The sequence below is a fragment of the Cucurbita moschata genome, unplaced genomic scaffold (genome assembly GCF_002738365.1).
Source record: "Cucurbita moschata cultivar Rifu unplaced genomic scaffold, Cmos_1.0 Cmo_Scf00005, whole genome shotgun sequence".
Classification (NCBI taxonomy): Eukaryota; Viridiplantae; Streptophyta; class Magnoliopsida; order Cucurbitales; family Cucurbitaceae; genus Cucurbita; species Cucurbita moschata.
The window spans coordinates 341,167-363,436 of NW_019268521.1; the positions used below are offsets into that span (position 1 = coordinate 341,167).

The following is a 22,270-nucleotide window of genomic DNA, read 5'->3' on the forward strand; positions in this document are numbered from 1 at the left end:
TTTTTTTTTTTTTTTTTTGTTTTTTTTTTCCTGAACAAGAGGCGAGGATTTCATTGAAATAATAAAAAGAGACTAATCCTTAGAAGATGCAAACTCCATACAGAGCCACAAGAAAGAAAAAATCAGCAAAATGCTTGCAAAAAGAACACCATGAGGAAGCCTTTAAACGTGTAGATTTGAACCGATCAAACTAAGGGAGATGCTTATCCTAATATACAATTCTGATCAAAGAGCTTTGACCGCACTTAACCAAAGAAACTTCAAATTCTTTGATTCCCATCCTCAGCTAGCAAAGCTAAATTAATAGTGCACTTAGAAAACAAGGTGCTAATAACCAAATCAGTTCTTTCGTTTGTTCTCAATAAAATTTGCATTCTCTATCAATACAAAATGTCAGTGGCATAAATTCAATCATGAAATACTGACCGAATGAACTAAAGCAAGAAATTTGCAAGACTTGCTCAAAGGAGTCAAGTACGCATTGCTAAACTCTGCCTCGATATCACAAAATAGTAGTTTGAGAAGAGCCATGTGAATCTTTCCAAGCAAGAATGAATTCTGCAAATGCAAGAAAAACAAAGCCAGAAGAAGAGGGAATAAATGTCAAGACCAAAATATTTTACCGGACATTATTATAGGAAGATCAAAGAAAATATTTAACCTTGTCATAAAATGCTTGAGCAAACTCATCAAGGGTGAAGGGGCATATGCCTAATGTTATGGCGTATGTATAAAGAAAATTGAAGGCCTGCAAAAATTAAAAAGCCAAGAGTTAAATCTTGGCATTTCAAATAACTTAATAAACTTCTTAATGCAATCGCACATCGAACTTTTAGTTTTCTTGTAATTATTTATGCTAATTGGAGGAACGTTTTATAATCCCTTTGGTTTTTCTTGTTTATTAGTTATTCAATGAAATTTGTTTCTTATGTTCAAAAGATGATAATAATAATAATAAAACAAATAAAAATACTACCCAATCAAATTTATCTATCGAATGCTTTATCCTCATGAAAAGGTTATTTAGAAGATATGCTATTTTTCTTTGATATCCATGAATGTTTGAATGAGTTTGTATGCACCTCGACTATTCTCACCAGACAACCGTCGACCTTACAACAGTTGGTTGCCAAGAAAACTCATAAGATGTTAAATCATGGACAAGTGACCACCATGACTTGAACACATTCCCTCTAAGTCCTTTATTATTTAGATAGCAACTTATGACATTTAGAAATGCTACTTTTCTAAATATGCAAATAATCAGGATTCACAGTTACTTCATGGAAAACATATATCCTCTTACAAAGGAAATTAATGATCAAAAAGACCATAGAGAAGAAATTCATGGAGGTAGTAAAAAAAAATCCGCAACAGGAAGGGAAAAAAAATATATCTAACATTCTTTTATAATAAGTGAAAGCACAATCAAAAACATTTACAAGGGCAAAAATTAAAAGGATTTGAGCCCAATGGGTGTTTCCAAGACAACCCAAATTAGTATCTATGCTAGCAAATTAAAATTGCAATTGAAGAGAAAATGGGGTATACTAGAGACACCTACTGATCTTCCAATACCTAAAAGACGAGGATCGACTCCATAGTCTTTAATACGAACCTTGAATAGTTTCTTGCCAATGTCTAAAGATGAATCCCAAGATTGAATGCCAAATGGTTGTTTCATCTTCACAGAATTTGGGGGGAACTTGGCAAGCATATCTGAAAATATAAAATATATTAGAGATGATATTCCAAGGATCTCCTTCATACTTATAATAGAAACAACTTGGAATTCCAGGAAAAACAGATTTAACCTTAGAAAAGGCATACAAATGGAACAACAGGTGGACAAGTTCTCCTATTGCTTTGGTATAATAAAAGTGCTCCTATTGATTTTTTCTTCTTCCTCTTCCTTTTTTTTTTTTTTTTTTTTTTTTTTTTTAAGCAGTCTTTTGAAGAAAAAAAAGACTGCTCAAAGAGAAGGAAAAAGAAAGAAAAAGAAAAACAAAGAAGGGGAAGAGGGAACAAAAAAATTCGTTTTTCATGACCCTTAAAAATTCTCCTAAATCACACCAAGTTACAAAAACGAAAAAACTAAAAACCAGCTGGACTAACAGTAAATTCTCCCATGGACTTGGGAACACTAATGAATTAACAAAAAAGATGACCAACTGAACCAGAGTGCATCTAGTGGAAGCCAAGAATTTGTAGGAAATTTCCCTCAGAAAGCTCTATTAGAAGGTTAGCGCCCAAAAAGTGAACAGGGTTTGTGAGAACCTCGTTCAGATGGATCATAGTTTAGACAACTTCAAAAGACAAAAGGGAGGTGGTAATGAAAAATGCTAATAACTAAGAAGCACGGACACAATGACATGCCTTCTAAAAATGTTGGACACGAACATGTCTGGGACACTATTTTTTTAAAACATTTTAGATAATATTAAAAGATCAAACTCAAAATACTTACGTTTTCTTTTACTATCTATTATAAATAATTAAAATTTAAAAAAAATAACGTGAAGAAAAATTTGAAGGACAGTTGAATCTAGTTCAAGTTTTAAATGGTGCATAAAACCCAATAAAGACAAAAACACACCAGCCCATTGAAGACCCACAAAATAAGTTCTATTAAAATGCCAATCAGCCCCATTTACGAAAAGGAAGGAAAAAGAACCTTAACCCTAAAAAATTCCCTTCCTCCCTTCCCCTTCCCCTTCCCCTTCCTGAAGGTATCACCCTCAACTTCCTTCCTTCCTCCCAAGGGAGGCCAAACAACACATTCAAAATATGAACCTATTTGGGAGATAAATTCCAACTGACGAAATGTTCAAGAGGAGTCTATATCTTGCTTGAGGATGTACAAAAACATAGGCGAATACAGAAACTCAGCCAAAAAACTCGGGGATTACCTATTTATATTTCATATCTTCAATGAAGAACATATCACTCTCCCCAAAAGAAAAATAATAATAATAAATTGTTAAGAACGCAACAACTCGACATCCATTAGAAAATCAGATAAAACCAATACCGATGAGCAAAAAAGCTAAACAAACGACTAACCAGAAAAAAATTTTGAGGTAGAGAATGATGAATGAATTATAACACATCACCAATAAACCAAAATCAATCGGGATGAAAATGGATGAAAGGCTAAATCACACCGCTAATAATCATGATGCAAGAACAAAAAAATGGTGAAGAAATAGCACCGGCTACGGATGGATTTTGGCTGGAAAGGAAAGGGAAGGGAAGGAGGAGAGAGGAGAGAGGAGAGAGCATTTCCTTTACTTAAAAATTCCATTGAAAGGATAGTAAAAAATGATGTAGATAAATATTGTCATGTTCTTCCTTCACCTTTGCAAAGTGAGCAACTATTAACATCATTTGCCATGAAGTGATCACAAGAAGCCATAATATGCTTTCCAGATTGCAACTCTCTCAGCTCCAACTCTTCATCATCTACCAGAGTAGCAAATTGGTCTATGCATCCTTGAGATTTCTTTCTTTCCCAAGCAAGTTCACATTTTTCGTAGCAAAATTGCTTTTGACTCTTTTCTCCATTGCGTTCCACCTGGAACATAAGAGGAACTCAAACAAACAGGAGAGGAAAAATTGCTAAAGGCAACAGAAATAAATAAATATACGTACGTATACATATAAATATACATACACACATACTATATATATATATAGATAGATGTATATATATTTATATATATATAGATGTATATATATTTATATATATATAGATGTATATATATTTGTATGTATATAGATGTATATATATTTGTATGTATATATGTATGCATGTATGTATGTATGTATTTAAATTTACCCGTCTGTTTTTTGTTGAAGGCTTTCTCTTTCCCTGTACTTTGGATGCCTGCCTTCCCTGTTCATAAGTAGGAGAATTCCATCAGCAACCATTTTTATTTCAACTGTAACAGGTATTGTAATATTCTAAATTAGATATAGTAAAGGAAAAATAAATACCAAAAATACTCAAGTTACCTTCACTTTAGCTTGTCGTGGTGGTCGTTTTCCTTGCCGCAATGATTCTTCCGATGAAGAAGTTGAAACTGAAGATGCATCCATAAGTTCTCGGCCACTAAAATTTATTCCAGCAGGAAATTTGCCAGCATCAGGATTTGTTGCCTGCCAAACTGTCATCAAACCCTTTCCAATACCATGAGTTTTAATCGGAGCAGCCATCTTGCCACAGCAATCCACAGGGACCGAACTAGTTTGCTTTGAAACCTAAAATTATAGAGTACCAAAGATGTGAAAAAATAAGGATATGGAAGACGGCAAAAAAGCTGGAGCAAGAGTCAAGTATCATAAACATTTTAAATACCTTTCTCACTTTGGTTTCTCTTCGATTCTCTTGAAGCCACTCACCTGTAAAATAATGTACTACACATATGAATCCTGAAGCCACTCAATATGCAACATTCATTTAAATTTGTCAACATGTCTTTTGATAGGCTCATAGAGAGAAGGAAATAGGATATGACAAGGGGTCAAGAAAAATTCTTTCACTTTCCTCTGACAAAATAGCATATATCAACGTAATAGAAGTGTCTGAGACATAAAAATGACAAAGCCAAGTTAAAGATTTCAGGCTGATAAGTCTTGTGACCAGTTTGTACAAAATCTTAGTCTTGCAACTAGTTTGTACAAAATCTTAGTCTTGCAACTAGTTTGTACAAAATCTTAGTCTTGTACAAAATCATTGCAAAAACGCTGACTGATAGGTTGAGAACCATCTCAAACTCCCAAGGAGCTTTTATTGCTGGAAAACAAATTTTAGATCATGTTGATAGCAATTGAAGTTATTGAGGATTATAGGAATAGGAAGAAGGTAGGTGTGATTTTTAAGATTGATTTTGACAGCCTACATCCATGTGCATTGAAATTTCCTTGATATGATCCCGTGGAAGAATAGTTTTGGCTACAAATGAAAAGCTTGGATTTGGAATTGAATAAGATCGGTGAATTTCGCCATTTTTGTCAATGGTAGACCGAGAGGAAAAATTTTTGCTTCAAAAGGTATTAGACAAGGCAACCCTCCCTCACCTTTTATTGTTCATTTTTGTGGTCGATTTTCTAAGTCGTTTAGAGTCAGTGGATGTGGATAAGGGATTGATGGAAGGGTTTAAGGTGGGTTGGAAAGTTTTCATTTGTTGCACCTCCAATTTGCAAATAACACCGACTTTTTTTTCTCTAAGAAGGAAAGGTCCTTCACAAATTTTAATGGTTTCTTGTCTTCCTTTGAAACTATCTCAGGTATTTAATCATCAGAAGGAAAGCTCCATCATTGGTCTAAACTATGAGCCATCTAAGTTGTCTGCATGGGCCTCCTTGCCCAGTTGTGAGCTGAGTCAACTTCCTTTTTCCTACCTTTGTTCCCTTGGGGGGAAATCCGAAGAGTGTGCACTTTTAGATCCCTTTTAAAGGCCTTCTTCCTCAAGGGAGGGAGGGTTACTTTGATACAATTGGTGCTAAGTGGGATCCCTATCTAATTTCTCTCCATGTTTAGGATGCTTGTCTTGATTGGTAAGAATATTGAAAGCTTCCTGAGAAACCATTTAGGGGAGGAGATGGAGTGATGGGGCACAGCTAGTCGACTGGGTGGGTTGTTTTGCAACTAGTGGATCATCAGGGTTTAGGCATTCTCAATCTCATATCACACAATGAGATTTTTTTGGCAAAATGATCGTGGCATTTCTTCATGGAGTACAACGCTTTGTGAGATAGAGTTATTATGAGTAAGGACCCCACCCTTTTGAGTGTTTTTCCGACTGTAGGTTTAAGGGTTCTAGCGAACATCCCTAGACTGCTACTGCTTCGAGCTTTCCTTTGTTGCCCCTCTGTATCAACTATCCAGTAGAAGATGGATCAAATACTTATTTTTCGGAGGGTACTTTAGGTGGGATAAAAACCCCTCTAAGCTCTATTTCCGCAACTTTATTATTTGTCTGATAAGAGAATGCTTCAATAGCCCTACTTGAATATCCCCCCATTTCGATCAAGAGGAAGTTGAGGCTGTTAACCTTCTTTTATTGTTTCCAACCAGGTGATCAGTCAAGGCATTCTAGGTTTTGGAGACATTCTTCCTTTGTGTTGCACCTGCAATAGTGTGTTCTTTGTAGGAAGCAATTGGAGGACCTCAACCATTTTCTATATTATTTCCCCTTTGCATTCTCCCTTCGGCATCAATTTTTCAGTACTTTTGTGCTGCCTTGGTTCGTAATAGGGGATATTTTTCTATCATCGAGGAGGTGCTTTTGAATACTCTTGTTCATGATAAATGAAGAGTTACAAAGCAGGCTTTCTTTTTCACCATCTTTTGGGGGATTTGGCTAGAAAGGAAGAATAATGTTTTAGAAGGATTGAGAGACTTAGAGATGGATGAGAGCTCGTATCAGACTTATGGGACTAAAGTCCTTCACCTTGTTGACCTTCTTTCTTAGGGATAAGGCAAACATAAGTCTCATTCATTCCCACTTCAATACTGCATTTCTCAAAGCACTCACAAAACACTTTTCACGAGTCCTCTTTTAGGTACTCCCAATTTTCTGGAAGATAGCCATGGTAAATCCATTTGGCTTTGTACAACCTTTTGAATCTCCTATACAATAAAAAGGGCTTCCAACTCAACCCTCTCTCTGATATGAACCAAGATGTCTTCACTTTACCTCTAGGACTAATCACACGTTCAAGAGCCAAAAAGCAACAATTAGCTTTAAATTCCCACATAATTGAAGAGTTCCAAGGAACGAAAACCGAAAGAAGTTCTATGCATGGTGTCACACAAGGTTAAAGGATGAAACTGATAGAGCATTGCCAGAAACTTCACTATTGTAATTTTTTGCAAGCATACTTTATTTTAGGTGTTTATGTTTTGGGCTCTCGAAATGGCTTAACTATAATTATTATTTTATTATGTATTTTTTTAGTTAGGGGTAGAAAGGTCTTTTAGCTAACTGGCTAAGCAAAATAGGTTAAAGGGTTTGAATGAGACTTTACGTTCAATTTTTGGTTTTTAGAATGAGGTGTTCTCTGTGCTTAATGATTGAGCCTCATCACCAAACTTTGTAGTCCTTTATCTAGGATTGCATGCTTGAGCATTCAGGTAAGACTAATCAACTTGATTGTGGAGCATTCAAACCATGAGTAGGGAACTAGTTTTCCTTACCTTCTAGTCTTCAATCACAGGGTAACCTTCTCTAACTCTCCCTAGGAGTTGTGCTGATTGATTTTTAGGGGTTTTAGTCTTTGATAATTAGGGGTTCTCATAACAAAAGAGTTCCTAATTCAAACTACTAGGGCCATATCACTCTCCCTCTCCGAAATGGGGCTCTAGTCTTAACCTTCCAACTCTATTATTTATATGCTTTCCCAGGTTACTAGGAGAATGGGCAAGAGCAGGTGACTTGCAAAATACCTTTGCAATAGAGAAATGCTCCCAAATGAGAGACAATTGAAATCTCCACCGAGAGGCGGGTCATCCTTACAAAATACCTTCATTAGAATATTCTATGAAGAAAGCAAACTACGAATCGAATCTAACCTCTTCCTTCTATTAACAATGTTACCCTCAACCATAGTTTTACATTTACTTTTTGAATTTAGACCAAACCTTGGTTGAGACTATATTCATTACCGGTAGATGATACTGTAGTTTCATCCTCACTTCTGTCCCTCCTCCTCTTCTGAGAAAACCATCCTTGTACCTGCCTATAGGTCAATCCTAAAGTGGCCGCATAAGTTTTCAATCTGCTTTGCGTAGGATATTTTTCCTCTGCAACAATAAAAAGTCAGAAGAGGTAACAATATCTTGGAAATGAGACAGGTCAAACTTAATTTGAGATTTATGACAAGTAACTAACTAAGTTAATCTAAATTGTCGAACTGGCATGAAAAATTTCTCAAACTATATTCACAAGCCAACCTGAATAGAACGCATCGAGAGCTTGAAGCTGTTGAGGCGTTTTACGCCTAAATTCCATTTCGCTAGATTCTATAATGCAAGGAAATTAGAAAAACAGCCAACAAAAAAGAGTAAAACCGAGTGTTAGTTAACAAACACAATCCAGCCTTCGAAGAGAAACCAAAAACATCAAAAACAAATAGAACTTGAATCGGCTCCACTTCATACCAACCACGAACAGAGCGAAGAAACACAATCACCAAAATCCACAGAAAAAACCAGTTTCACATACACATAAGCCACAAGAGATGAAAAATAAAATGAATTACGAAAACTACCTCTGAAACAGAAGTGCAACAGCGCTTCCTTGCATGATTACGCTTGGTTGAATTTAGCCATATCCACTACCACTGGTTGAATTGAAGCGGCAGAGAGATTGGGAAGAGGAATCAAGAGTGTTTGTAGGGTAACGGAAGAACAGAGTAAGAGAATTTTGAAGAGTGAAGGTTATGGAAGGGAGGAGAGAGAATAAGGAGTAAGAGATAACAGAGGAATAACAGTGGAAGAGAGAGAAAGAGGGAGGTAGGGTTTTGGGTTTTACACACCAAAGGGAAATATCGCTAATGCTTTAAGCCTCCTTCTGCCCGTACTGACCGCGAATTTTATCGGATTATAAAAATATCATAATTTTATGCGCACTTGGACTAAAATACCCTTGACAATTTCTCAAAATATTTTTAAAATTAATATAATTTGGGTTGATTGTTATTATTCACTTCAAATTTACTGTTTTTATTCTTGGAATATAATTCAATATTTTTATGACTAATTTATTAATTATTATATTAAAATTTTCAATTTAATCTTCAAAATTGGAAAAAAGTTAAAAATAGAACTTTCCAAATTATAAGAATTAAAATTAGATGATCGGTGACCCGAGCAACTCAAATTGAGTTCATAACCCAACCCACCGGTTAGGTTGGATTGTTGGGTTGTCTTATTCTTAACGTTGAGTAAGGTTTGATTGTAACCTTATTCTCGAGTCGATTGAGTTAACCCAACTAAAAAAAAATGTCTACCCGTCTATCTAATCATATGAACATCATCGGAAGTTTTTTAAATAATATAGTTAAATTGAAAAGACTAAAACACCCCTATCTTATTGTCCACTTTGAGTATAAGCTCCCACGGCTTTGCTTTGAGCTTTCCTAAAATGCCTCATACCAATAGAGATAATATTCTTTGATTATAAACCCATGATCATTCCCTAAATTAGTCGATGCGGGACTTTCATCATCCAACATGGTGATTATAAATTTCGATAAGTGTAAAAAAAACTTAATTATTAGTTGAAAATTATAATATTTTTAAAGAATTTGAGCTCTTTTAAGGTTTTTGTTGTCCTAATTATATTATATTATATTCTATATATATTAGTCGGTTTAAACAAAATTATTAATTAGTTTCATATTATTAACGTTATGTTGTATTTATTTTAATTAATTAGTTTAAATATCAAATGGAATTTCTAAGAAGACTATTTATTTATCTTCATTACAAAAATTAATTAAAAGTGTTTTTAGTTGGATTTTTATTTTTATTTTTATTTTATTTTTATTTTTATTTTTTATTTGTTTAGTTTGAGAAATATATATATTTTTTATTTCATGTACCCTACTTATTTGACTTTTTGTTAATTTTTTTAATTACTAACTTTAATACATAGAAATTTATAATTACTAACTTTAATACGTATATGTGTTCCAAATGTTCGTATTACAAGATTAAAAAATGTCAACAATTTTAAATTTGTCTCCTTAGTCACTCAAATATATCGACGATTGTTGGAAAAACTTTATTATTTTTAATTTCATAAGGTTTGTAACGGTCAAATAGTCAAATGACCTTTTTTTTTTTTTTTTGTGGAGATTTAAGGGATCGGGATTAAATCATGGCCACAAACGTCTCTGGGAGACTATAAATACCCACAAATTGTTATGTCAAAAGCACATTCATGGATGAATGAAATTGAGATCTCAAATGAGACGTTTCCCTTAGAAATTCGAGCATCAATTTTATTATTTGTCAAGTTTCAAGCAGAATAATTCTGGGATAGAATTGCATATGAGCCATTCAATCAAGCCTTGATTAATTTCAATTTAGAAAAAAAGTTTCAAATCTTGCTTTTAGATCTCCGATCCGATCGTAAGACATAATCCAATTCTAACCATATATCTTGGTTGATCCGAATTTTGTATTGGGTTAATTTCTTTGATTTAAGGGTTTTTGTTTTAACCGTTAGAATCTTTATAAAAAAAAGTAAATAATTTTATTACTTTTCAAATAATAACATTTTTCAACACATTTTTAAATTGTAGTGTTATATTCTTACTTGATTTTAAAAATGTCTGGGTGAAATATTATTAATTATAGTAATTTTCATTTTATGACATTATTCGAATTAATAGGATCATTTTAGTTGGTTCAATATTTGACCGGGCAAACCCACTTACCTTAATTGTAGGCTCGAAATCGAGCCACAGCTCGAGTGACCCACTCGAGAACAACCCGCATTCCAAACGCCCATAACGTAGAAGCAGCCTAGTCATGTGTTCTAACCTAGCTACTCGACCCACAAACACAAGCCTAGATGCATGCGAGCACTTGCCCCACCCTACATGCGTGCATCGAAAGTAGTCCATAGATACACCTAACCTACACTGACTCACTACCAGACCTACATCGATCCACGAATCGACCTTGCATCATGGTGGACATGTGACTTAGCTCGACTTGCCTATTCCCTCGGCTCGGCTTAAGCAACTTACCATATCTTGGCTCGTCTTAAATGACTCAGTTTGACATTTTGGACACTTGAATATGCATTTTCTTTTCGGCCACTTTTTGAACAACCGTTTTCGAAATAAAACACTCATACTGGTTACATTTTATCGAAAGTGTTTTTATGTTTGTTCGATTTGCTCTATACTAAATAAATGTTTTTATGAAGGCAATTTGAGACGAAGTGGACCGACCAACTTGAAAAAAAAAATTAAATAACTTCCCATAAATGAAATTTACAATATTGAGGAAGAAACCAAAATGAAATAACAACCATAGATCGAGTTTCCATGCGAGGGATACAATCGGTACTTATATAAAAGTTCTAGAAAAAGAAGGCATGTGGGAAGTACGTGCGCATGGCCGAATGTGTACGAGCGCATGGAGGCATGTGGTCGGGTCCATCTCATTAAGTTCGACTCGTGTTTGCCTATCCTTTAATCCTTCTTCAATATTGACCCTAAAACTTACATATTGTAAATTTAATTTAAGGAATTTAAAGATACTGACTAACTAGGAGCAATTTACACTAGAAAGGAAATTATCCATACAAATAAGAGGCGGTTTCGAACTTTCAAACAATTATTAACTTGTAATATGGTGAGCATTTTGATTACGTGAATAGGGACTAAGTCATTTGGTTCCTCTGACTATCTTATATGTTATGCTCCTCTAGCTTCTACTTATTGGCCTATCGTGACATGTGTAGTACACGATGTGGGGACCGTTACAGGTCTACTAGACGAACTCTAGTGGTGGTTATTTCTTGAGCGACACAAACTTACACGTACACCATATAGATTGATAGATGGTATAGGTCGAAGTGGCACTTTGCTTACGAGTCTACTAAACCCTACAGAAACACCTTGCCTAGTGTTAAGTTAGGACCATGAGTATGTCTAACTTTTAGGTTGTTAGCTATTTCAGATGGCTAGCGAGCCTAGTGGACGAATCATATTTGACCGAGAACGAGTCTTAGATACAAGCTCAGAGATTAAGTTTGTCCAAGTACCGTAAAAAATCCATCACAACTTGTAACAACTGTATAAAAAACAATTAATAATAATAATTAATCTCATCCTCCACAAAACTTAGGATAGTATTCAATTGTTAGCACGCTTATATCCTCGAAACACTAACAGTAAAAAATGAGATCCTTAATAAAAATTGTTAGCACACAAATAATCAGGAAGATGAAGCTTATTACTACCTAGAATTTTTGGACGATTGTAATAGAGGAAACAAGAAAATTAACCTCTGTGAAACTTTTTGAATTATGACTGATAGCAACTTTTATAAACCGTTAATTTTAATTATAATTTAATTAAATAGAATTCCTTCGCAAGGGATTCAAATACAAAAATTGATGACAGGTTGACATGAATTTCAAAGGATAAAATCGAACTTTCATTAAGAATAAATTGGCGACACCAACTTAAACTAATCAGGTAAGTGACCTTGCTATAGGATATGTTAGAAATTGTATGAGTTACGATTTATGATGTATGAGCTATGATGATGTATGAGCTGTGTCGTATGATGTCTTATACTAGTATATGATGATGTATGAGTTATGATCCTTGAGTTATGATGCTTGATGATGTGCGTAATATATATAGTTTGATATATGACGTATTTGATATGTTTGATTCACTTTATGGCGATATGATGAGTATGATGATTGCATGACGTTTGTCATAATATGTTGATGTTTTCCATATTAAGCATGCTAGATGATGATGAGTGTCATATTGCATCATGTCGATAGATCGACATAGGACAAAACCCTAGGAGCATGAAAATGATATTCATATAAATATCCAACGGACATGGGTAACTTAATGTAACAAAGAGATGAGACTAAAGGGTTGTGTCAGAAGGGATGATGAGATGAGATTTAGAGGGACCTCATGCATGTTGTATGTTCATAAGCATAGGAATACTTCCCTAGAAACGATGAGTGTGAACGCGCACAGTATGGTGATGAGGGTGTTCATAGGGAGTATGACACTAAGGAGTTCTACGGACGTCACTATAGATTAGCTTGACCAGAGAAGGTCCAAGGGGTGTTCTCGCACGTATGGGTCGTGTGTAGAGAAGTAGTATACATCCAATTTGTCTGAGACTGGAGGCCAGCCCTAGATAGGGGTGTACACCCAACTTGGAAACCCGAGAACCCAACTCAACCCAACCCGAAATATAAGGATTGAGTTGGGTTGGTTGGATTTCGGGTTTAGGTTGGGTCCATTTTTTTGAACCCAATCTGATTTGGGTTGGGTTCGGGTTCCAAAAGAAAATGATTGGGTCAATCTGGTCCAACCTGAAAATATTAGAAAAAATGGCTCAAAGTCAAAGCCCAACCTACAGTCTTGTCTTGTGTCTGACCCACCCTTCAAAACCCAATAATTACTTAATTAGAAAAGAAATTTAAAATAATTATTTAATTAGAAAAGAAATTTAAACCCTATCTTCTCCCTGCCTTAGGCTTCTCTCTGGCCTCTCTCTCTCTCTTCGGTTATTCTCTTCTAGGGGTGTACATGGTCTAGGTTGGGTTGAGTTGAGAGATTTTTTTGACCCAACCCAAAAGTTCGGGTTGGTTGGATTAGTAACCCAACCCGACCAAAAAAATTTCACAACCCAACCCTCTATTTTCGGGTTGGGTTCTACTATTGCAACTTTTTTTTAATGTTTGTTTAATTTTTTTTTTATTTATTCACCCTTCATAATTATTCAATATAATTTTAGATAAAAAAAAATGTTAAAAGTTCACGAACAAACACAAATCAATATATAATTATTAAAAAAAAAATCATCGACAACAATAAAAAAAATTGTAACATCTCAACGTTATTTAACAAAAATTGGTTAGTCTATACGTAATGATAGAAATGAATAGTTTAAATAAACTAAATAATTTTTTTTTTTTAAATGTAAGGATGAATTATAAAATTAAAAAACAATATAAATGATTAGTTTAGAAAAGCGAAAATAAAAATACCTTTAAAATCATATTCAATAACCTTAATATGAAATATTGAGGTAATATTTGAGTGATAAAAAAAAATTATAAAAGAAACAAACAAAATAATAATATGAAATAATAAAAAGTAAATTTGGCAGGAGTCAAACCAAGCCTAGAGTATTCTAGTAAACCCGGATTGCCAGTCTGACAGACCGGTATATACAACAAAATTCTTAATGTTATTTATAAGTTTTACTAGTTTCAGACCCGAGTTTTTTTATCTTATGAACTGAAAATCGAACCAAGTCACTTCAGATTTAGAAAAAACAACCCAACCCAACCCAACCCAAAAAACTAATCCAACCCAACCCTTATCATTCAGGTTGGGTTGCTCTGGGTTGTCCGGTTGGATGTACACCCCTACTCTTCTCTGATTCTTTTAGCCTCTTCTCTCTCTCCTTCTCTCTCACCCATACAAACTTTTGTCTTACTCTCTCAGCCCCTTCTCTCACAGCCTCACCTCACTGAGTTTTTCTCTCTTTCGGAGCCTCACACCAAAATACAAACATTCAGCCAAAATACAAATTTCTCTTGATACTTAGTCTCTCACAAGGAATTTGATCTCAATAGCATTCTCTCGTGTTCTTTGTCTTGTTTCTCTCTCGCGCACCATCTTTCTCTCTTTAGTCTCCTGGAAGGCCATAATGGTAAGCTTTTGCTCTTTTTGTTATATCCCCTTCCAAAGACCGATTGTATATTTTACCTTTGATGCATTCTATGGTAATTATTCATATTGAGTTGAATGTTTGAATCATAATAGTTCTATTATACTTTTTATGTATGGAAAACAATAGTCTAACTGTATGTCCAAGTAGCTCTAGTAATTATAATGCATGGAAGACACCATTAGCTGCACAATATGAATTTAAGCAAGAAGAAACCCAGTAAATCAATCTGTGTGAGATCAGGTTACAAGATTAGAGAACAATAATAAGAGTCATAAGAGAACTGATTATCTTTATTGAATGATAACTACAATTTTTATAAAGCATTACAAAACAGAATAACAAACAAACGGAATAAAAAACAAATGAACTCCTACAAATTAGCTATTTGAAAACAAATAGAAAATTCTTGCCTATTAATTAGCTCTAACTTTGCAGACCAAGTCTAAAACTCCAACAAATTCCTCCTGTAAATTGAACTATGCTGAAACAGCATCAGTTTACTAAGGTTGTCAAACTCCAAGCATGCGTCTGAATTTCACAAATTGATCTAGCTTAATTGGTTTAGCGATTATGTCTGCCACTTGATCTTCAGTTCCACAAAATACTAACCTCACAATCCCATTAGTTGACAAATTACGCAAGTAATACTACCTGACATCAATATGTTTTGTCCTTTGAAGCATAATTGAGTTCTTAGACAATTTGATTGCTGAACTACTGTCACACATGATATCAATGCACTCGCTGCTTAGAACACCTAACTCCTTCAGAATTCCCTTAAGCCAAACACCATGACATGCACTTGCAGTGGCAGCTACATATTCAGCTTCTGTAGATGATAGTGTGACAATTCCCGGCTTCCTTGAACTCCAACATATTGCTGCTCCATTTAGAAAGAAAGCATAGCCTGAAGTGCTTTTCCTGTTGTCAATATCTCGCACATAATCATTGTTTGTGTATCCAAAAAATTTACATCCTTACTCCATTTGTAATAAACTCCAACATCTAATGTGCCTTTTAAATATCTTAGTACCCTTTTAGCAATCAGCATATGTTCTTCTTTGGGATCAGCCATATAACGAGAAATCAAGCAAACCACAAACATTAAGTCGGGACGAGTTATCGTTAGGTACATTAAGCATCCTACTAGTTGTTTGTACAATGTTGTATCGACACTTTTGCTGCCTGACTTTGACAAGAATGTGCCAAGGACTATCGGATTCTTTACAGCATATTAACATTTCCAATACTTCCTTAGCATACTTCCTTTGACACAAATGAATTCCTCCTTCGTTTTGATAAACTTCAACTCCAAGGAAAAACTTCATTTTCCCCAAGTCTGTCATCTCAAACTCCTGTTGCATTGATAACTTGAAACATTTGCACATATTCTCATCATCTCTTGTGTAAATCAAATCATCAACATACAGGCAAACCAACAACAATTTTCTTCAATTTTTCTTCAAGAACAAGGTGTGATCATAATTACTTTTTTCAAATCCTTCCTTCTTAAAATAGCTCTCGATTTTGCCTAACCAAACCCTCGGTGCTTGTTTTAGGCCGCAAAGAGCTTTCCTCAGTTGATAAACCTTGTTCTCTTCTCCCTTTTTGACAAAACCTTCAGGCTGATCAACATATACCTCCTCGTTTAATTCACCGTATAGAAATGCACTTTTGACATCAAGTTGATAGATGCACCATCCACGTTGAGCTGCTACTGCCACCAGAATTCTAATTGTATCTCATCGAGCTATTGGTGCATAAACTTCATTGTAATCTACTCCAGCCTTCTGCTAGTATCCCTTAGCGACGAGTCTCGCTTTACATTTGTCTACTTTGCCTTCTTCATTTAGTTTTGTCTTAAAGACCCACTTGACACCGATTTTCTTTGCTTGATGCGGCAATGTCATAAGCTCCCATGTTTGATTTCTTTCAATAGCTTGAATTTCAAGCTTCATAGCCTCCTGCCACTTCTTTTCCTTTACTGCTTCTTCAAAGTTCACAAGATCATCATTGGAGATGTGAAAAGCAAACCCCTCATCGACCTCTTCTTCTTCAAATAGGTGTTCACCTGTTTCATAATTGCGCATCCAAACTAGCTCTCTCCTTTGTCTTGTTTGTTAAGGCAACTTTAGGGAAGATTCATCCATTTCTTGGATTTATTCTAACCTGTCATTTGCTTATTCATTTGAATCTCATTCTCCATCAGTCTCTCCTTCTTCCGATTCTTCTACAGCAATATTATCATCATCTCCCCAAGCCAACGCATCCTGCTCTGCATTTTTTGTACTTGAATTCCAACCCATTTTGCATCTTCTTAAAATATGACATCCCTACTCACAATTATCTTCTTTGTTGCTGGGATCATACAGGCGTTAGGCCTTAGATTCATGACTAACTCCAAGACACATTTAAGACTTCGATCATCAAGTCTGGTTCTCTTCTGTTTGGGAATATGGACATGTACAATTGAACCAAATACTCTGAAGTATTCCACATTTGGTTTTATGCCCGACCACTTCTCCTCAGGAACCATGTCCTTGATTGCCTTTGTGTAACTGCGATTCAGAACATGAGCTGTCCATCTAGCTGCTTCCAGCCACAACTTCTTCGGCATCTTTTTCTCAGATAAAAGACACCGTACCACGTTCATGATGGTCCGATTTCTTCTTTCTGCAACTCCGTTTTGCCGGGGAGTGTAAGCAGCTGTTAGTTGTCGCTTGATCCCATTATCTTTGCAGAACTTGTTGAATTCATTTGACGTAAATTCTCCTCCTTGATCAGTTCTGAGTCCACGTATGACTATTTTTGCTTCATTTTCAACAAGATTTTTGAAGTTTTTGAATATTGTTAAAGATCACGTGTTTATTTAAATTGTTGTCAATTAGTATTTGATTAAATCTCTTATAGTTAGGAGTTGATTTAGTTTTGATTTGATTTACAAGTTTGTTATCAGATTTTCAGCAGATTTTTAGGTAGATTTTTTAAATATCTTTTTATATTCTTCTTAGAGTCTTCTTGCTCTTCATAATATAATCAACTTATCAACCATTCAATCATTCACTCTTTCACTAACAAATTGGTATTAGAGCTATCTTCTTAAGGGATCTGTGAGATCAAAATGGAAGGAGAATCCAGTTTTTCAACTGTTGCACCACCAGTCTTCGATGGAGACAATTATCAAATGTAGGTAGTTCGTATGGAGACTTATCTGAAGGCTTTGGATATTTGGGAAGCAATAGAAGAGGATTACGAGGTCCCTCCACTTCTAGCAAATCCTACTGTAGCACAAATCAAAGTAAAGCAGCACAAGAAGACAAGAAAATCAAAGGCAAAAGTTTGCCCATTTGCACATGTATCTCAAATGATCTTTGAATAATATCCCTTAAAACAGCAAACGAAATCTGGGATTATCTCAAGGCTAAATATGAAGGAGATGAGAGGATTCGTGGAATGAAAGTCTTGAATTTGATTAGGGAATTCGAGTTGCAGAAGATGAAGGAGTCTGAGTCGGTGAAAGAGTACTCTGATAGACTTCTCAACATTGCCAACAAGGTGAGATTGCTTGGTTATGTGTTAAATGATTCCAGGATCATTGAAAAGTTGTTGGTCACCATTCCAGAGAAGTTTGAAACCACCATTACTACCCTGGAGAACACCAAAGACTTGTAAAAGATTTCTCTTACAGAGTTCTTGAATGTTGTGTTTTGATAATCGGCTAGGGAAATCCTTTCTTTTCGGTGAGAGGAAATTGTCTACGGGATTGTTGGAAGAAAAATACAATGCGTAAAATAACAAAGAGAGAGAATAGACTGAAAATTTTGACAGCGCTCAAAATCAAAATCAGGCTGTGAAATATTCTGAACAGATTTCCTATTTAAATATAACCTATCCTAAAAATGGCTGGAGAGTGGCCAACTGAATCTGTGCCACTTCCTACAAAATTTCCGTCTAAAACTTTGTTAATCCATTCGACGTGTTTGTCAAATGATCAAACGGAGAATTAATGTAATCATGTGAATCTAAATAAGGAAAAACTCAAGTTTTATCTAACATTGAACGCTTTACAAGCACAAGAGCAAAGGAGGTCTGCGAGGCAAGAAGAGATGATTGAAGGTGTCTTACCTATTAAGCATCAAGACAACCACAGGCATAAAAACACGAAAATTTTCAAAAACCAATTGACGAATGGAGATTCATCGGCCAATTATCAGAAGACAAAAGGAGGAGGTTGCAAAAAATCCTATCCACCTTGCCGCCATTGTGAGAAGAAAGGTCATCCACCATACAAGTGTTGGAGAAGACGTGACGCCAAGTACTCCAAAGCCAATCAACCTGGACATGAAGCTGTGATCTGCAAAGTCAAAGGTCAAGTGAAAGAAGTAAATACACAGGTAATTGATCAAGAAGAAGAAGATCAATTGTTTGTGGTCACTTATTTCTCAGGCAAAGAATCAAGCGAGAGCTGGTTGATTGACAGTGGGTGCACAAATCATATGACATATGACAAAGAGTTTTTTGAGGAATTAAGAGACATTGAAGTCAAGAGAGTGAGGATTAACAATGGTGATCACTTGGAAGCCAAAGGAAAAGGCACAATTGCTATAACAAGTTAAAATTTATTCTAGATGTTTTATTTGGACCTAAAATTGATCAAAATCTCTCAAGTGTTAGTCAGTTACTTGATAAAGGCTATAAAGTGTTGTTTGAGAATAAGCAGTGCTTGATCAAAGATGCTAGTGACAAAGACTTGTTCAATGTCAAAATGAGAGGAAAAAGCTTTGCTCTAAATTCGATGGAGAAAGAGCTGATGACCTTTATATCCAGAGCTAGTGCCACTAAGATTTGGCACAAAAGACTTGGGCACTTTCATCATCGAGGTTTGCTTCAGATTCAGTCAAAGAAGCTGGTAGAATGACTCGCTGACATTGATGATGACATGCCTCCTTACCGTACTTGTAATTTTGGGAAGCAAACCTAGGCAACCCTTTCCTAAATAAGCATGGAGAGCCTCGAAAAAACTACAGCTGGTTCATTCTAATCTTTGTGGTCCTCAGCGAACACTATCATTAAATGATAATCTTTATTACATTATTTATTTTGATGATCTAACAAGAATGCGTTGGATCTTCTTGCTGAAGCGAGAGACAGAAGTTGCAGGTGTATTTTGGAAATTCAAAGCCAGAGGTGAGAATGAAAGTGCATGCTTGATTCAGACTATAAGATTAGATAATGGCAAGGAGTACACTTTAGAAACTTTTAACAAGTTTTGTGAAGAGGCTGAAATTGAACATCAATTGACAGCATCATACACTCCTCAACAGAATGACGTCAGTGAAAGGAGGAATAGATTCATAATGGAGATGACAAGATGCATGCTTCATGAGAAGGATCTTCCAAAACGTTTTTGGGGAAAAGCACCAAACCCTATTGTGTGCTTGCAAAATCGAATTTCAACAAAAGCTGTGGAGGACTTAACACCATTTGAAGTTTGGTATGATTACAAACTTTCTTTAAAGTTCCTTGGAGTATTTGAGTATCTTTGCTTCATTTACATTCCACAGGTCAAGCGTGATAAGCTTGACAAAAAGGCAGATGCTGGCATCTTTGTTGGGTATAGCACTATATCCAAAGCTTACAGAGTTTTTCAACCACACACTAGTTGTGTTATTGTGAGTCGAGATGTTCAATTTGTTGGAAATGAGCAATGTAATTAGGAAGAACTGATGAAGGTGAATAAGATTTCTAATGCACCAAACAATTTAATCTTTGGTAGCATGTTAGAAGAGTCTGAAGATGAACAACTAGAAGAGTATGAAGATGAACGACAAGATGCTTTGGTTGATTGATGGACTTGTTAGAAAGATAATTGGAGTAAGATGAGTGTTCAGGAAAAAGCTTGGAGTTCGCAGCATCTAAACAAGGAGTGTTAAAGATCACGTGTTTGTTTAGATTGCTGTCAATTAGTATCTGATTAAATCTCTTAGAGCCAGGAGTTGATTTAGTTTTGATTTGATTTACAGGTTTGTTATCCAATTTTTTCTACAGATTTTTTGGTAAATTTTCTAAATATCTTTTTATATTCTATATATATAGAGCCTTCTTGCTCTTCATAGTATAATCATCTTATCAACCATTCAATCACTCACTCTTTCACTAACAAATGTTTCAAAAGCTTCTGATTTATCTGCAAGAAAATAAATCAATGTTTCGAAAGCGGAACAAATGTACTCACAACACCAAAGTTACTCAAGACATACAATGTGACACCCAAAACTTGATGATTTCAACAGTAGAAAGCATGGCATTATATAGCCTTCTTCTAAACCTAAAAATATAAACTAAACTAACAAGCCTAAAAATATTAGCAAGACCTTGAGAATAGGTCCTATGCTAAACCTAAAAATATAAGCTAAACTAACCCGCTTAAAAATATTAGCAAGACCTTGAAAATAGGTCCTAAAGAATAGGACTTGTGACAATGTACAACAATCTCCACCTTGTCATAAGATCTCCAAGTTGATAGCTGATTTGGTTGCTACCACGTCAACACACTACTCCTTCCTTTCGACGTTGATGAAATCCAAACAATGCCAGAACTTTTCACGAGCGATCACCTTCGTCAACATATCAGCAGGGTTATCAGCAGTTCCAATTTTTAATAAACGAATATCCCCTTTGCTAATAATTTCTCGAATAAAGTGAAAACGGACATCAATATGGTCTGTACGAGCATGATGGACTTGATTTTTTGACAAGCAAATAGCGCTCTGGCTATCACAAAACACATATATATGTTATTGCAAAATACCCAAGTCATTGATCAAACCATGCATCCAAATAGCTTCTTTAAAAGCTTCCGTTACTGCCATATACTCTGCTTCAATGGTAGACAATGCAACAGTAGACTGCAATGTTGAACACCAACAAACAGGTCCACCAGCCATAGTAAATAAATAACCCGTAGTAGATCGTCGCTTATCCAAATCACCAGCATAATTAGAATCCACATAACCAGCTACAAGAATGTCAAGATTAAACATTTCTTGTTTTTGAAACTTAATACCAACATCAATAGTGCCAAGAATGTACCTAAAAATCCATTTAACAGCCTGCCAATGCTCTTTACCAGGATTATGCATATAACGACTCACCATGTTTATTGCTTGTGAAAGATCAGGTCGAGTACACACCATAGCATACATCAACGCACCAACAACATTTGTATAAGGAATATTCTCCATATACCTTTTGTCATCGTCAAACTTGGACACATGGAAGCACTAAGCTTGAAATGAGGAGCAAGTGGAGTACTAATGGGTTTGGTTGAATTATTCAAACTAAATCTTGTCAATACCTTGCGTAGATATTGAAACTGAGTCAACCAGACTGTATCTTTTTTCCGATCTCGCTCTATCTCCATTCCAAGTATTTTCTTTGCATTGCTTAAGTCTTTCATTTCAAATGTTTTAGAAAGCTGATCTTTGAGCTTATTAATCTCCACCTGTCTCTTTGAAGCAATTAACATATCATCAACATATAAGAGCAAATAGATAAACGATCCATCATCGAGACACCGATAATACACACAATGGTCAAATTGACTATGAGTATACATATGCTTTACCATGAAATGATCAAATCTTTTATACCATTGGTGAGGGGATTACTTCAGCCCATACAAAGATTTCTTCAATCTGCATACTAAATGTTGTTTTCCAACTACTCGGAAACCAACCGGTTGCGCCATATATATTTCTTCTTCCAAATCTCCATGCAAAAAAAAAAAAAAAAAAAAAGTTT

General features: G+C 35.3%; 2 protein-coding genes across 3 annotated transcripts in view; one reads left to right on the top strand and one right to left on the bottom strand.

Moving 5' to 3' along the window:
- Nucleotides 1-8,523, bottom strand: part of LOC111443417 (homeobox-DDT domain protein RLT3) — a 15,854-nt gene extending 7,331 nt beyond the window's left edge. For both annotated transcript variants that reach the window (XM_023081226.1, XM_023081225.1), the window contains exons 1-10: nucleotides 8,275-8,523; nucleotides 7,958-8,026; nucleotides 7,670-7,807; nucleotides 4,358-4,401; nucleotides 4,015-4,260; nucleotides 3,839-3,895; nucleotides 3,358-3,574; nucleotides 1,619-1,719; nucleotides 662-748; nucleotides 427-558 (exon numbers count right to left, since the gene is read on the bottom strand). In XM_023081226.1, coding sequence (XP_022936994.1) covers nucleotides 427-558; nucleotides 662-748; nucleotides 1,619-1,719; nucleotides 3,358-3,574; nucleotides 3,839-3,895; nucleotides 4,015-4,260; nucleotides 4,358-4,401; nucleotides 7,670-7,807; nucleotides 7,958-8,015 — 1,080 coding nt within the window. In that variant the 5' untranslated portion in view covers nucleotides 8,016-8,026; nucleotides 8,275-8,523. The remainder of the gene's footprint in view (nucleotides 1-426; nucleotides 559-661; nucleotides 749-1,618; nucleotides 1,720-3,357; nucleotides 3,575-3,838; nucleotides 3,896-4,014; nucleotides 4,261-4,357; nucleotides 4,402-7,669; nucleotides 7,808-7,957; nucleotides 8,027-8,274) is intronic.
- A 10,050-nt stretch (nucleotides 8,524-18,573) lies between these two features.
- Nucleotides 18,574-19,083, top strand: LOC111442852. Its single transcript, XM_023080406.1, has one exon. It carries the CDS (start codon nucleotides 18,574-18,576, stop codon nucleotides 19,081-19,083), a length of 510 nt encoding a protein of 169 aa, XP_022936174.1.
- The last annotated feature ends 3,187 nt before the right edge of the window (nucleotides 19,084-22,270 follow it).

Excerpts from the sequence above, each read along its gene's own strand:
- LOC111442852 (XM_023080406.1), top strand. The coding sequence starts at position 18,574 with ATGATTGAAGGTGTCTTACCTATTAAGCATCAAGACAACCACAGGCAT.